Source organism: Moschus berezovskii, chromosome 14 (genome assembly GCF_049115385.1).
Source record: "Moschus berezovskii isolate FMDL1 chromosome 14, NW_MosBer_1.0, whole genome shotgun sequence".
Lineage (NCBI taxonomy): Eukaryota > Metazoa > Chordata > Mammalia > Artiodactyla > Moschidae > Moschus > Moschus berezovskii.
In genome coordinates this window covers 88,465,460-88,482,485 of record NC_142473.1, presented here as the reverse complement: position 1 = coordinate 88,482,485, position 17,026 = coordinate 88,465,460, and the positions used below count along the sequence as shown (strand labels likewise).

At 42.6% G+C, this 17,026-nt stretch overlaps 1 protein-coding gene across 3 annotated transcripts in view; it reads right to left on the bottom strand.

Annotated features, from left to right (window-relative positions):
• The window catches only part of MS4A13 (membrane spanning 4-domains A13), a 44,715-nt gene extending 33,650 nt beyond the window's left edge, over window positions 1–11,065 (bottom strand). The window contains exons 1-5 of one of the 3 annotated variants that reach the window (XM_055424203.2): window positions 10,809–11,065; window positions 7,118–7,239; window positions 5,817–5,957; window positions 2,135–2,191; window positions 754–873 (exon numbers count right to left, since the gene is read on the bottom strand). In XM_055424203.2, the coding sequence (XP_055280178.1) occupies window positions 754–873; window positions 2,135–2,191; window positions 5,817–5,957; window positions 7,118–7,174 (375 nt within the window). In that variant the 5' untranslated portion in view covers window positions 7,175–7,239; window positions 10,809–11,065. Of the gene's footprint in view, window positions 1–753; window positions 874–2,134; window positions 2,192–5,816; window positions 5,958–7,117; window positions 10,638–10,808 lie in introns of those variants that run through there. The other 2 variants (XM_055424202.2, XM_088843359.1) reach the window with 2 other exon arrangements.
• Window positions 11,066–17,026: the final 5,961 nt, after the last annotated feature.

Sequence of the window (17,026 nt, the reverse complement as noted above, 5' to 3'; positions counted from 1 at the left end):
TAAATGGAAGCAATGCAGATTCATGCACATTTGGCATTTGAGGGCCTAAAGTAAAATTCATGTAAGATACAAAAAACAGACTATAAATAAAAATATCTACATTAAACTAGAAATGAGTAGCTTTATACAATTCCAACAATATGCATCAATAGCAGAATTCTTTTGCTGATTTTGGGAAAGGTTTTAAGTCTTGGATTATACTTTTCTTCTTTAAGAGAAACATCCTAACACGTGTGTGTGTGTATATCACTTAAGTCTCAAAATTTTTACTTAATTTTCATTGGGCATGTCAGGAATTCAAACATCCCATTCAGTTCAGTTCAGTTCAGTCGCTCAGTCGTGTCCGACTCTTTGCGCTAGTATTTACAAAAAATTATGTTTAGAGTAATTTTTTAATTAAGACTTTCAGTCGAGAGCTTACTACTAAATCAAAGAATTTCATGGATATGAATTAAAGCTTTATTTTACCTCCTAAGGGCTTCCCTGGTGGCTCAGAGGTTAAAGCGTCTGCCCCCAATGCGGGAGACCTGGGTTCGATCCCTGGGTCGGGAAGATCCCCTGGAGAAGGAAATGGTAACCCACTCCAGTATTCTTGCCTGGAGAATCCCATGGACGGAGAAGCCTGGTAGGCTACAATCCACGGGGTCACGTAGAGTCGGACACGACTGAGCGACGGAACGGAACCGAAGGTCTTAAAACCTCTGAAAAGAATAATTTTGAAATTAAGATGTTCCCACAGAATTGGTCACTTACCGCTTGTCCGTAATTCCTGTATGATACAGACTCAAAAGTAGACAACTCAACTACTGTTAGGACCATTGAAATAATTGTGACAATTATGCTTAAGATGTTCATAAGCATAGCACAGGTAAGCTAAAAAGAAGATATAGAGTAAATTTATTATACTCAGAATAAACAATTTTGTTAAATAGTTTGTATTACTGAAAAAGGAAATCTAGTTAAAACTTTGATCTAGCTTCTGAAGCTTTAGAAGTGTTGGTATGCTTGCCATTAGAGTGAAACCCTTCTCTGGTTTATATGAAACCTGATTAATTTGGAGTAAATATCAAAACATCTTCATACTAATAAGCGTAAATCTTCCATTTGGGCTCAAAAATATTATATTTTATAATCTTCTGAGTCATTTGGAAGAAAGCGTTATAATATATGATTTGAACAAAAGGAGTTCCACATCAAAAAGAAAAAAAGAGAAAAAAGATGAAAAATAACTGCTTGTAGAAACAGGCCGAATAAGATTCAATGAATTTTAATCCAGGGTTTTAATTCTCTATGGAAATCCATCAACATGTTCAGATATTAGTTTTTTATCTCTACAATCACAAGAGTAGATTAATTCATCTCTAAGGTATCTTTCCGGAAAAGGCAATGGCAAGCCACTCCAGTACTCTTGCCTAGAAAATCCCATGGATGGAGGAGCCTGGTAGGCTGCAGTCCGTGGGGTCACTAAGGGTCGGACACGACTGAGCGACTTCACTTTCACTTTTCACTTTCACACATTGGAGAAGGAAATGGCAACCCACTCCAGTGTTCTTGCCTGGAGAATCCCAGGGATGAGGGAGCCTGGTGGGCTGCCGTCCATGGGGTCGCACAGAGTTGGACACGACTGAAGTGACTTAGCAGCAGCAGCAGCAAGGTATCTTTTAGCTCTGAGATTCTAAGATTATTTTCCTTCCCAATATCTTTCTACCTATAATATAAATGGATCTTTATTTTGAAAATATTTTCTATTTTGTTACAAGATACAGTTGTGTTCCCAAATTAGAGTTAGGAAAATGAAGTTTTACAACAGTATTATGTCTATTTATAAACTCATTGAGTTCTATTAATTTTTTTTCTAACAGTACAATTCATATAAGGTTAAAAAAAGGTGCAACACCAAATCAAAAAAACAAAATCCTCTATATTTAAACTTAGAAACCTTTATATAATATGACTCTAATATAGCATATCTGTCTACATTAAATTATATGTCCTAGATTTTCATTTAACTCCTTCATTTATTTTACAGATAGGGTAGATTCCTTTATTGTTTAGATGCCCACTATGTTTTCATTAAAACCTACTTAGCTTTGTGACAAGTGATTTCTAGGGTACACTAAACATTTTAACTTACCTGGCGGTGAGATGGATGCCTTGTTACTCTTATTATGGAGACTCCTGAAGTGATAAACTGAATATAAAAACATATATTTATAAATACTCATTGATAATGCTCAGAAAACTTAAAATATATTTTAAACAATGCGCTCTTCTAAGTCAATGATTTTTAGAATAGTCAGAGTAGAATAATATAAATAAGTTTCAGGAGAAGGAGTTAGGGCACGTTTGCATCTACAGTAATGAAGAAACGTATAGGGGAAATGTGCGTAACCCAGACGGTGGGACGTAGAACGTGCCGTCCTGGGGAAACGTATAGGGGATGTGTGCGTAACCCAGGCGGTGGGACGTAGAACGTGCCGTCCTGAGGAAACGTATAGGGGAAATGTGCATAACCCAGGCGGTGGGACGTAGAACGTGCCGTCCTGAGGAAACGTATAGGGGAAATGTGCGTAACCCAGACGGTGGGACGTAGAACGTGCCGTCCTGAGGAAACGTATAGGGGATGTGTGCATAACCCAGACAGTGGGACGTAGAACATGCCGTCCTGAGGAAACGTATAGGGGAAATGTGCGTAACCCAGGCGGTGGGACGTAGAACCTGCCGTCCTGAGTCAGGGACCATGTCTGCTTGCATCTGCACATGCTTTCTAAACTCATTCAGTTCTTACTCCTCATGCTGCACTTCTGACTGAGACGCTATTACTGGTTACGATTACTGTGTATATATCAGATGTGAAAAAGTAGTCCATGAATCTATATTCCAACTTGTGTTTGTACAAAATATATCTGAGATTGTAGCCATTATTAAGGTAACAGATGTTATTCCTATTTTTGCCTTTATTTTCTAAAAATAATTTCCATTATTTCATACCAGGCCACTTTGTCTATTTCCCAGGAGTGTAAAGTTATGCCATATTGTTTGAAAGTGGGCTGCACAATCCCTTTGAAATATTCCTTTTGTCTTATCTGTTTTAATGACTTTGACAAAGATCTAAGTTAAAGGTTAATTTGTAGAAAAACAGTATTCATCCTATACCCCATATACAGGAAGCCCACACTTGAGGTTTACTAACTACTGGAGGATCACTTAAGTGCACATACTCAGCACTTCATTCTGTAGCAAAATTCAGATTTCCAAGAAGACAAAGTACAGGTAACAACTAGTTCAGAATACAAAGTGAAAACCCCTTGTGAATTTTAAACTAGTGCTAACTAGATTACCAAACGATGTGCTTTACCAAAGGCCTTTCAAAGTTTATGACCTAAATGAGAAATTTTGAATTAAACTATACTTAATTGAAATTTTAGATAACTTAATATAGGTGATAACTACGATTTTTTAAAACATGATGATTAGAAACACTGAAGGACAGCAATCATTTATCTGGATTTTACCTGCAAATTCACTGTTTTTCTCCTACTGTTTTCCAAAGCAATGCTTTGACATCTGTAAGCCAACACACAAAAGCAGAGGCTCTCCTCAAGGCGGCTTGCTCCTTTACAACCCTATCAAATGGTGGCATCTGAGCTCCTACTGCCCTTCCATCATCGGTTCTGAGCACGGGTAAGCGGTTCCCTTGTTCCTTCCAACCATGCTCTCTCCTCCAGCTTTGAGTCAGATGTCATCAGATGCTATCGCCCACTGTCCCTTCTGGCTGAAGTCATCTACTGATCCCCCACCTTGGTCACCCTTTTCTTTCTGCGTGCTTAGTCACTCAGTCGTGTCCAGCTCTTTGCGACCCCATGGACTGCAGCCCGCTAGGCTCCTTTGTCCATAGGGATTCTCCAGGAGAATCCAAGAATACTGGAGTGAGTTGCCATGCCCTCCTCCAGAGGATCTTCCCAAACCAGTGATCCAACCCGCATCCCTTACACTGGCAGGTGGATTCTTTACCACTAGCGCCACCTGGGAATAGTAACACCTTTCAAATCTCCATGTTAATTATCCCACTTTGTCCACCAACTCATGCCCTGCAGTTTTACGATTCCAACAATCCACTGACCCCATGTGGATCTATAATCTGTGCCCCTTACTTCTTTGTTACATTCTCTCCTTTACCAGTTTAAATTCTATGACCAGCTATTAAAAATGGTCACTTTTTTACATTCTCAACTCCTCTGTACCTTTCTTGATCACAGTTTATGCTGCTGCTAAGTCACTTCAGTCCTGTCAGACTCTGTGTGACCCCACAGACGGAAGCCCACCAGGCTCCCCCCTCCCTGGGATTCTTGAATAGGCCAAAATCTTGATTCAACACAGTTCTTCTTATTACATGCCTGCACCCATGCGGCTGAACATGACCTGAGACAGATGTACGTAACTATCTTGATGCATCTCACTATGTAATCATGTTCCAAAAGCTTGAGTCTTTAATGCCGCACGGAAGTCAGACTACTTTTCCACAATCCATGCACATTCTCACTTTTCCCAGGTGACCATTTCCTCATTCTCTTCTCTCACCTCAACTAACCAATCCCTTCTCCATTCACACTCTTAGAGCATGATCCTGCTTTCTAATTTACTGAAACAGTTGAAGCCATCAGAAGGAAAGTTCCACAAGCTCCTAGTACCCAATGGCCTGAAAGCTGTCCTTTTTCTCTGTTCTTCTACCTTCCTTCCTGTTACCTGCCTTGACACTATTTGCATTAAAGGTGGATAACCCTTTGTTGGGGGCTGTCCTTTTCAGGGATGTTCAGCAGCATCCTTGATTTGCCCACTGGATGTATACCCCTTAGCTATGAAAACGAAAAATGTTACCACCAAATGTCCTCTGAGGGGAAACATCAACTCTAGCTGAGAACCACTGCTAGAGGAGAACTATCTCTGCTCCTGTTTGTGGATTAAAAGGCACTCGTTTCTTATGTGTAAGTCCATGATTCTAATAATCTCCCCGTCACTTACCTCACGTATCACCAACTTTCTTCTGGTTCGGCTCCCTCAGCAAAAGACACGGGACAACTCACTGAAGCAGGTCGGCTAACCCTCCCCTGACTCAAGCTTCCCTCAAGAGCCTCATTACTCTACACCACATTACACCGAAACCCTTAAACTAACTGTCTATATTTGCTGTCTCTAATTCCTCTCCTTTCATTATTTTTTACATCAATTCCAGTTAGGCTTTTGCCCCACCTTCCACTGAAACTATTTCTCAAGCTTATCATTGGCCTTCATATCGCTAAATCCAATGGTCAATTCTCAGCCCTTCTCTGATTGGACAACATAACAGAATTAATATATTTGGTCTTTCCCTATTTGTTTATTTGACTTCCAGGATGTCACACTCTCCAGACTTTCCTATTACTTTATGGCTATAGGAAACCACAGAAGAGTGCAGGTGATGACAAATTTAAAAAAATGTGTGAATATAGACTCATTGTGTGAGGACCTTAAGGCAAAGCCCCCAACATGAAAATTAACCACACTAATGGGAGATTATGCTTACAATTCTGTAACTGTACAGATATGTTAACACATCTAAGGACAATCCAGCCTATGGCTGTCATCGCACATGCAGTCCTAGAACAATATCTCTTATAACAGCACTGGTGAAAAAAAAAGGGGGATCTGACTTGGAGTTATCAATGTGGGATTTACTTACTTAACTCTCCTGAAAACTTCAGAAACTCTTCCTATGTTCTGCTAGTGGCATTAATATTATTTACTGAATGATTAAATAAAAAATGTATTCTACTCACAATAATTCCCCACAAAGAACATCCTGTTTTGTAAGTTATAGGTTCGTATGTCCCAAAGACTCCTTTAATTTGTCCCATATATAAAATCATTAGGAGATACCACATGAAAACACAAAAGATGCCAATCATAATCTGGATAGCCTATGGGAAGAGAATGCCATTAGTATTGAAACCATGTAATTTATAACAATTCCAATAAGTGTTAACTATAAAAAAAAATCAAAGTTTTTACAAAAGATGGTAATGAAATAGAAATGCCTGTAACCATGAAATTCCTGGATTGGTTAGTCTAAAAAGAGGGCCCTAACCAGGAAGTACTGAGGTTTACCCAACAGGAATGAGCCATACTTGGAGCATCAGACTGTTCAATAGGAATTCTGGTGAATTCTCCCATAAGAAAGATGACAATCTGACTCTACTGCTGGATATCCTCTCTATCAAGTAATGACATGTCAGGAGAATACTGAGGGTACTTCTTTTCATTCAAGGCACACTTGATATGGATCTTTTTCAGAAGCATGCTGAGATGAGGTAGAGTCAACACAGAGATACAAAGAATACCCAAAGCAGACTTACTTGCCCAAGGTTTTTCTGTTGGATAGGGGATAGGTTAAGGTCGGGGAGAATTATTACTCAACTTCAGTTTGTAAAAAGGCATTATAATCCTAGTAAATATGTACCAGTAAATTTCTGAATTTATATGTAAACTTAATATTTCAAATACTAAATCACATTTTTAATCACTCTTTAAAAATTTCAGAGGCTACACTATTTTCACTTTCATATAAACTTTCACTTCCATATAAACTTTAATAGGAAGCTATTTTATGTTTTAAGTTTGGTCGTTTCAGTTCTTTGCAAAGCACGTGATCTAGGAAACACATAATGCAGCTGGTTAATGTTAAAGGAGCTAATATTCCTAATATTAATAGGAAGCTATTTAATGTTTTAAGTTTGGTAGTTTCAGTTCTTTGTTTCTTTGTAAAGCAAGTGATCTATGAAGCACATAAATGCAACTGATTAATATTAAAGATGTGTTTTAGAGAAAAATTTTTGCATAGAAAACCCACTTTTGGGGGATAACAATCTTATGCATTTACAGTCAGACTTCAAGGTTTCCTCTGCATCAGATTTGGAAGAACATCATTTTCAAAGATTCTTAGGATTTGACTGGGAGAAAATCCTTTACTAGATCTCAAATCCTTGAGATTTTGGTCTTCTGCATTGCAGGCAGATTCTTCACCATTACTAAATAGAAATAGTGCATGATCTTGAATTTAGTTAAAGTAAGTCTTACTTACCGCTACAACAAGAGAATCTGCTGCAGAGACTTTTGAACAACATGCACATACAGCCATACTACCAGCATTTCCTCTAGATGATTATGTCTCTAATCTCTGGTGATATCTCTAGTAGGAAATTTCTACAAAACAGTACAAAACACAAATACAAACTTTGCTCAAAAGAAAATACTTAAGGTCACTTCTTTTCTTACTGTTTTGCAATTACTTTCCCAAACTCTGAAGCAATCACTTTCTTCTCTCCTTGCTTTTTTAGAAGGAATTTGCATTCACCTGTTTTGAGTTAGGTCTCCAGAATTGAAAAGCCTCCCTTTGACTAAAAATTTTGATATATAAAATATTACACATATTTTTTCTGAGTGGTGAACAGCATCTCTGGATTATGAAGTATAAAGAAAACCTTAGGGAATAGGACTGGAGAAGGCAATGACCACCCACTCCAGTACTATTGCCTGGACAATCCCATGGACAGAGGAGTCTGGTAGGCTGCAGTCCATGGGGTTGCTGAGAGTTGGACTTGACTGAGCGACTTCACTTTCACTTCTTACTTCCATGCATTGGAGAAGGAAATGGCAACCCACTCCAGTGATCTTGCCTAGAGAATCCCAGGGACGGGGGAGCCTGGTGGGCTGCCGTCTATGGGGTTGCACAGAATCGGACATGACTGAAGCGACTTAGCAGCAGCAGGGAATAGGACGAGTACTAGAGGATCTTAGTAAAGCTTTTAATAGTTCATTTGCAATTCATAATAAATTGAATGTAACTCATAATGCCATGTTTGAATTTTTATAACCAAATTCTTGGACTTAAATTCATCATGGGCTTGTGACTATTTTCTCTGACATATATTTGCTACCTAGTTCTTATTTCTATAAGATGGATATTTCTTCCATCAGACAACTGATTAAAGTTGCTTCCACAATCCTAAACGCTCTTACTATTATTCCTGCAGCTTCCCCTTGTGCTTAAATCACTTTCTTACTCATATGAACATTAAAAACCTGGCTAAATGCATCTCCTTCTGAGATTTCACCCACTTGAACATCTGGAATAACACTGCTTAATATCTTCTAACATGGCATACTTAGGTCAAAAACATGAGTTATGTCACTTAGCCACTCAGGTGATCACCTAACAGATGATCTCAAAACTTTCCTTGGACCTTCCAGAAATGAAAGAAGAGCTTGATTAAATGATCTGTCATTCCCTGTACCCTTAAAACCTCATGAATTGATTATTTTAATGAAACTCTGGTTTCTAAATTTGATTTCCTGAATGTCTCTTAATTCTATAAAGTACAGAAACAGAAAAAGCTAGGTAAGAATACAAGAACTCTGAGAGCAAATAGAGAAAATAATATTTTAATAAGTGAATTACGGCTACTAAGCTTTATATATTAAAATGTCACTTTTGAGAAATGTTAAAGAGTATAGGCCTATAGGCAATGAAGATCAATCACTATCATGCTTAAAGACAAAGAATTATAGAATTCATGTATAGAGTAATGAAAAGTCATATCTAGACTGCTGTTATTTGCCACATTTTAGATAAAAGAAAGGTAATAAAAATAGGAATCCTTTTTGACTGTATAGAAAAAAGTCTTTTCTCAGCTCACAGTGGAAGCACCGTGAGTGACTCGGGGAACAGAACATTTAGCATCATTATAACTACAATCAGGTCCCGCCAAAACCACTCCAAATGAAGGATTCATTAAAATACCAAGAAAAACATTACGTGTGTTAAACATCCTCAGCTTAACTGACCGAAGGAAGGGGTAAGAAATGCTGCAATGTAGTCCTGCAATACATGATGGTTAGAAATTAAAGAAAAAATTCGATATGTGGTTACTCTAGAACCCAGTCAAAAACTAAAAGCAGAATATAAAGAGCAAATTAATGACTTATTCATTTCAGTCTTCTGGTGACCCATCACCAAACAGCAGCTATGGGAAAGCCCCTAGCCATTATTCTCAACCCCATCCTCACCCCTTAAATGAGTGCTACACAGAGATTCTGGAACAGTTACAGAGAGCTCATGTGGTGAAACCATTTCTCCATCTTCAGTGCCTTGAGCAGGGCTGCACCTCCTAACGGTCTTCAGAAGAAAGTTCAAATTCTTTGGCAGGGCTCATACAGCTCTTCATGAATTGCTCTCTGCCCACCTTCTCAGCCTCATCCTGGCCACTCCCTTAGTTTGAGCCCTAACAGTGGTGGCAGCAATATTCTCTGGGAAGCCTCCTCTGCTTCATGAGTCTGTTAAGATAATCTTCTTCTTGATTCCCTAACATTCTGTGCATACTTCCTATCACCGTGTAGTCTTCACTTTTGATTTTCAGGACTGGTTCCCAAGGTCAGTGTGAGCTCCCAGAAGTCCAGGAATTCATTGCTGTCTGTCCAGGGCCAGTCCTGCAGACTTTATTAAATAAGCTACAATGAGATATTAATCACCTCCTTCCAGTCAGAATGACCATCATCAAAAAATCTACAAATAATAGATGTTGGAGAGGGTGTGGAGAAACTCAGTTCCAGAGGGAGCCCTGTTACACTGTTGGTGGGAATGTAAACTGGTGCAGCCACTATTAGAACAGTCTAAACTTCCCTTAAAAAACTAAGAACAGAGATATCATATGATCCAGCAATCCCATTCCTTGGCATGTATCTGGAGAAAAAACTAATGCATAAAGATGTTCATAGCAGCACTATTTACAGTAGCCAAGACATGGAAACAATCTAAGTGTTCATCAACAAAAAAATGGATAAAGAAGATGTTATACACACACATATATATGTATATATATGCAGTGGAATAGTACTCACCCATAAAAATAATAATAAAATGCATCTTCAGCAACATGGAAGCCCTAGAGATTACCGGTCTAAGTTAAGCAAGTCAGATAAAGAAAGACATATATATCACTTCAAATCCCATGGACGGAGGAGCCTGGTAGGCTGCAGTCCATAGGGTCGCTACGAGTCGGACACGACCGAGTGACTTCGCTTTCACTTTTCACTTTCACACATTGGAGAAGGAAATGGCAACCCACTCCAGTGTTCTTGCCTGGAGAATCCCAGGGACGGGGGAGCCTGGTGGGCTGCCGTCTATGGGGTCACAAAGAATCGGATACGACTGAAGTGACTTAGCAGCAGCAGCAGGGGAATCTTAAAGAAAATAACACAAATCAACTTATTTACAAAACAAAGTCACAGACATGGGGGCGGGGGGAAAGGGCGCGAGAAGGTTAGGTGAGGAGTGCAGGACGGACAGACAGCTGCCACCGCACACAAAACAGAGGAAGCGGAGTCACGTTCCAGCAAAGGGCACGAAGGGCAGTGGCTCCTTCACGTGAACCTGACACACGTCGTAAAGCGGCTACAGTGAAACGGACGAAGCAGAGACGGGCCCTGCGGGCGCGGAGGGCGTGCGCCGCGGACCAGACGGCGGGGAGCGGACACGCGAGGGGCGGCGCGGACGACTGCCCCCGGCCTTTAACGCGGGGCCTTTAACGCCCGCCCCGGCCTTTAACGCGGGGCCTTTAACGCCCGCCCCGGCCGCCGCGGGCCTTTGACGCGGGGCCTTTAACGCCCGTCCCCGGCCTTTAACGCGGGGCCTTTAACGCCCGCCCCGGCCTCTCCGGGCCTTTAACGCGGGCCTTTGACGCGGGACCGGCTCAGAAGCAGGGCGGCCTCATTACCCCGCATTGCCCGTGCTCACGGTCCTTTCGCCCGGCCGGCGCGGCCCAGGCCACCCTGCTCCGGAGCGGCCGTCCAGACGGGTCCTCCCGCCAGCGCCCTGGCCCGGCTCTGCGGGCGGGTCTCCGCCAGCCGCGCCCTCAGCGCCAGGTCCGCAGACCCCTCCGAGTCGGCATCCTGCGAAGATGGAGGGGCCCGGGACCCCGCCGGCCCTCAGGCTCCGCAGGCGGCGCGGGGCTCCAACGGTAGCTGCGCGGGCCCTGGGCCCTCCTGCGCCTGCTCGAGAGCCGCGCGCGGGCGGGGACGGCGCACGCGCAGACTCCCCGGCGCCGGCCGGCCACGTGCTGGCTGCTGAACTGCCTCTCGGTACTCCCCGGGAGGGCTGCTGCTCCACTGACGGCGTCTCTTCCAGGGAGGGCTGCTCCTGCAGGGAGGGCTGCTCCTCCATGGAGGGCGTCTCCCCCAGTGAGGGCGTCTCCTCCCGGGAGGGCTGCTGCTTCAGTGACGGCGTCTCCTCCACGGAGGGCATCTCCTCCAGGGAGGGCTGCTCCTCCAGGGAGGGCTGCTCCTCGAGGGAGGGCTTCTCCAGAGAGGGCTTCTCCACGCCTCCGTTTGTGACCCTCTCCCTTCTGCGGTGTTTCTCATATGTACATCTCATATGTACAACCAGAATCTCTGAGGAAAAGCCCGTCTTTCACCTGCTCTCGTGTCAAATAATAATTTTGGTCACAAACATATTGAAAAAGGTGAATAGCTGAGGCACTGACTCATGAAATGTAAGTAGCTAAAGAAGGAAATTCCATTGAGAGAATATTTAGGGAGACACTGGAAACGCTCTTTGATTGACTGGCTGAGGTGACTTTAGCTTTCAGGTTATTCCTGGCATCAGCTCTCTCTGTGTGGGCAGTACTTAAAACAGTGTCTATGAAGAGACACGTAAAGAAGTTGGAGAAGGAAATGGCGACCCACTCCAGTATTCTTGTCGAGAATCGCGTGCACAGAGAAGCCTGGTGGACTACAGTCCGTGGGGTCCCAAGAGTCGGACACGACTGAGTGACTGACTACCACCACGTGAAGAAGTAGGGGGTAGCAGCTCGAAAATAGAGAACTTCTGGAAAGGTGGATGAGGAAGTGGAAAGAAAAAGGGCAGTCATCTTGAATTAACTGACAAGTACAAATAACCCTGTTATGAAACCATTAGGACTTACCGAGGCATTAGAATACCTGGAGAGCAGATGGCCTGCAACTTCTGAATGTTAAGAACTGTGATATAATCCAGGAAAGTTTATCTTGGCATTTTGGAAGTTAAAATTCAGGTTTGGGGTGTAAATATTTAGTGAAAGATACAGCCAGTGAGCAAAACAGTCAGAAAGAGAAACTGACTTTTCTTTTACACAGAAATTGTTAAGTGCCACTAGTACTCTTTGCCAAACCTCAAAAGGTATGTCTTAAAGCTGGTAAGATCTTTTATGATTATTGTATAGCCTGAAAATTGATTATAAACTCAATAACTTTCCCTTTCACCCATGGCTGGCTTTCTTACATTGTGACTCTAAAGTCTCCTCATTTAAAAGAAAAACATATTGCAGCCATTTCCTAAAACCTTTACATTTTCTTTTGGTCGGTATGTCATTGAGGGTATTTTTAGTTCAGTTCAGTCGCTCAGTCATGTCCAACTCTTTGTGACCCCATGAACCACAGCACACCAGGCCTCCCTGTCCATCACCAACTCCCAGAGTCCACCCAAATCCATGTCCATTGAGTTGGTGATGCCATCCAACAATCTCATCCTCTGTTATCCCCTTCTCTTCCTGCCCTTAATCTTTCCCAGCATCAGGGTCTTTTCAAATGAGTCAGCCTTTCGCATCATGTGGCCAAAGTATTGGAGTTTCAGCTTCAACATCAGTCCTTCCAATGAACACCCAGGACTGACCTCCTTTAGGATGGACTGGTTGGATCTCCTTGCTGTCCAAGGGATTCTCAAGAGTCTTCTCCAACACCGCAGTTCAAAAGCATCAATTCTTCGGAGTTCAGCTTTCTTTATAGTCCAACTTTCACATCCATACATGACCACTGGAAAAACCACAGCCTTGACTAGATGAACCTTTGTTGACAGAGTAATGTCTCTGCTTTTTAATATGCTGTCTAGGTATGTCATAACTTTCCTTCCAAGGAGTAAGCGTCTTTTGATTTCATGGCTGTAATCACCATCTGCAGTTATTAGAGCCAAAAAAAAAATAAAGTCCTACACTGTTTCCACTGTTTCACTATCTGTTTGCCATGAAGTGATGGGACCAGATGCCGTGATCTTAGTTTTCTGAATGTTGAGCTTTAAGCCAACGTTCTGACTCCCCTCTTTCACTTTCATCAAGAGGCTCTTTAGTTCTTCTTCGCTTTCTCCCATAAGACAGGTGTCATCTGCATATCTCAGATTATTGATATTTCTCTCAGCAGTCTTGATTCCAGCTTATGCTTCATCCAGCCCAGCGTTTCTCATGATGTCCTCTGCATATAAGTTAAGTAAGCAGGGTGACAATATACAGCCGTGACGTGCTCCTTTGCCAATTTGGAACCAGTCTCTTGTTCCATGTCCAGTTCTAACTGTTGCTTCCTGACCTGCTTACAGATTTCTCAAGAGGCAGGTCACATGGTCTGGTATTTCCATCTCTTTCAAAATTTTCCAGTTTGTTTTAATCCACACAGTCAAAGGTTTTGGAAGAGTCAATAAAGCAGAAATATATTTTTTTCTGGAACTCTCTTGCTTTTTCTGTGATCCAACATATGTTGACTATTTGATCTCTGGTTTCTCTGCCTTTTCTAAATCCAGCTGAACATCTGGAAGTTCACGGTTCACGTATTGCTGAAGCCTGGCTTGGAGAATTTTGAGCATGACTTTACCAGCGTGTGAGATGAGTGCAATTGTGTGGTAGTTTGAGCATTCTTTGGCATTGCCTTTCTTTGGGATTGGAATGAAAATGGACCTTTTCCAGTCCTGTGGCCACTGCTGAGTTTTCCAAATTTGCTGTCATATTGAGTGCAGCACTTTCACAGCATCATCTTTCAGGATGTGAAATAGCTCAACTGGAATTTTATCACCTCCACTAGCTTTGTTTGTAGCGATGCTTCCTAAGGCCCACTTGACTTCGCATTCCAGGATGTCTGGCATTGGGTGGGTGATCACACCATCATGGTTATCTGATTTCGGTATTGACCATCTGGTGATGTCCCTGTGTAGAGTCTTCTCTTGTGTTTTTGGAAGAGGGTGTTTGCTATGAGCAGTTTGTTTTCTGGTCTGGAGGAACAGGCAAATTTGGCCTTGGAGTACAAAATGAAGCAGGACAAGTCTAGCAGAGTTTTGCCAAGAGAACGCACTGGTCACAGCAAACTGACACACACACACAGTCCTATTTAAGACTGTCAGATGAACAAAGCTGCCAGGTACACCTCAGCCCTTTGCACATCCCCACTTGCAAAGTATTTCTGGGAGTCCCCAGAATTTCCGCATTGTTCTCTAGCATATCAGGCCTCTTTTGAGCCTTTGCTGCATGTTCGGGGCACCCACATTCTGTCCGTGTCTTAGGCTGCTCCAGCTTGCTGTTGCTTCTCTGGGAGGAGGCCACTTGGCCCCAAATATTGCCTCCAAGTTCTTCCCCAAGCTCCAAGTCCTGAAGTTGTTCAGATAGTCTTGTGTTTTCTTCAATCCTTCTTACAGAGCAGGAGCCTGGTTATAGTCTGTGCACAAATAAGGAGAATACCCTTTCTCCAGGGAGATAAATCCATCCCACGCTCTGGGAAAAAGAGTTTCCTGGAATGTTGTGTAGGCCTGGCATGAAGGAATGATATATGGATGTGAGAGTTGGACTGTGAAGAAAGCTGATTGCCGATGAATCGATGCTTTTGAACTGTGGTGCTGAAGAAGACTCTTGAGAGTCCCTTGGACTGCAAGGAGATCCAACCAGTCCATTCTAGAGGAGATCAATCCTGGGTGTTCATTGGAAGGACTGATGCTAAAACTGAAACTCCAATACTTTGGCCACCTCATGCGATGAATTGACTCACTGGAAAAGACTCTGATGCTGGGAGGGATTGGGGGCAGGAGGAGAAGGGGATGACAGAGAATGAGATGGCTGGATGGCATCACCGACTCGATGGACATGAGTTTGAGTGAACTCTGGGAGTTGGTGATGGACAGGGAGGCCTGGCATGCTGTGATTCATGGGGTCGCAAAGAGTCGGACACGACTGAGTGACTGAACTGAACTGAAGATACATTTATGGATTTTAGAAAGGTAATTCTTTTGTTGTTGTTGTTTTCTGGCTTAAGTATACTTTTATAAAAAGTTTTCATGTGTGTACAGTTTTAAAGGTCACTTTCCCTTTACGGTCAGTACACGGTTATGGCTCTGGCCCCCTTGTTTTGTCACACATCCTTGAGCCCGTCTTATGCCCAGCAGTTTGGACCTCTCATTCCCGCACAGGTATTTTGTGACACCCCCACCCCCCCAACACTGGTAACCAGCAGTTTGTTCTCTATATCTGTGAGTTTGCTTCCTTTTGATTCCATTTACTAGTTTCGTTGTATTTTTTCAATTCCATGTGTAAATGATGTATTTATCTTTCAATACTGTACATGTCATATAGTATTTATCTTTCTTTGTCTTATTTCACTTAGCATAACACTCTCCAAGTCCATGCGTGTTGCTGCAAGTTTGGTTTTCATGGCGGAGTATTTCATTGTAGATATATACCATATCTTCCTTATACGTTCATCTGTTGATGAATGTTTAGGTTGCTTCCTTGTCCTGGCTACTGTAAATCGTGCTGCTGTGAACACTGGGGTGCATGTGAGTGAGCTAAAGCTGAGGCAGGTTGATGGGGAGTGCATGGCCCCCTAAGGAGGAGGAGGCAGCATTCTTTTTCTTCAACCTTCCTTTGCCTTGGTCACATAGGGCATGTTTTCCTAGGCTCTGTGCTCATTTTAAACAACTATTTCATTTGAAAACTGGCCTTTCTTTAAACATGATGTATCTTACTCATGGAAAATGCTTTTCTTAGGCTTCATGTTAATGATTATAATTGTAACACGTCTTGCCTGGGAGTCCGTTTTCCAAATCACTGCTTTCTCATGTGCCCAGAGCCGTTTCTGGCTTATCTTATGCTGATATTATCTCTAATTATATGTTGTGGGAAAAGGTCTGGTAAAACTTTCACAACCTTGAGGTGTTCTTTTTGTCTCTTCTTATCAGCTAATTGGAAAGTATAAAACATTCTGCTCAAACTAGTCAGGCAAGTGCACTTCTACCTCCTTTCCCAACGACCTGTTTCAAGTGCTTTGGGCTGGAAAGTTTTTCTGTTACTTTCACTTTAATGAAATCGCTGCTTTACAAAGCTCTGAGCGACAGAGGCCGCGTCTTTGGCTCTGGAGTGAAAGTTTCTCTTTCAGAGACCACAAACTCAGCCCCGTTCACCATAAGCTGTCACATGTATCCTTTCAGTTTAGTGTTTTGGGTTGTTTGTTTGTGGGGGGGTATATGCCCAGGCTTGGAATTCCTGGATCATGTGGTATTTCTTTTTTTTTTTCTGGGTTTTTACATGTTATTTATTTTAAATTGGAGGATAATTGCTTTGCAAGCTGTGTTGCTGTCTACCGCACATCCACATGGCTCAACCAGGGGTACACGTATGTCCCCCCTCCTGAACCTCCCGCGTCACCCAGCTCCAGGTTGCCCCAGAGCACCAGGTTGAGCCCCTGCATCAGCATCAGATTCTCACTGGTTCTCTGTCTCCCTTCGGCGATGGGAATGTGTCAGTGCTGCTGTCTCCATTTGTCCCGCCCTCTGCGCCCCCGCTGTGCCCACAAGTCTGTCCTCTGTATCTGCATCTCTGCTGCTGTCCTGCAGATAGCTTCATCAGCACCGTTTTTCTCGATTCCTTATATTTGCATTCAGCTCAGTTCAGTTGCTAGACCTGGCCGACTCTTTGTGACCCAATGACTGCAGCATGCCAGGCTCCTCTGTCCATCACCAACTCCCAGAGTTTGCACAAGCTCACGTCCATCAAATTGGTGATGCCATCTAACCATCTCATCCTCTGTCATCCCCTTCTCCTCCCACTTCAATCTTTCCCAGCATCAGGATCTTTTCTAATGAATCAGTTCTTCGCATCAGGTGGCCAAAGTATTGGAGCTTCAGCTTCAGCATTAGTCCTTCCAATGAACACCC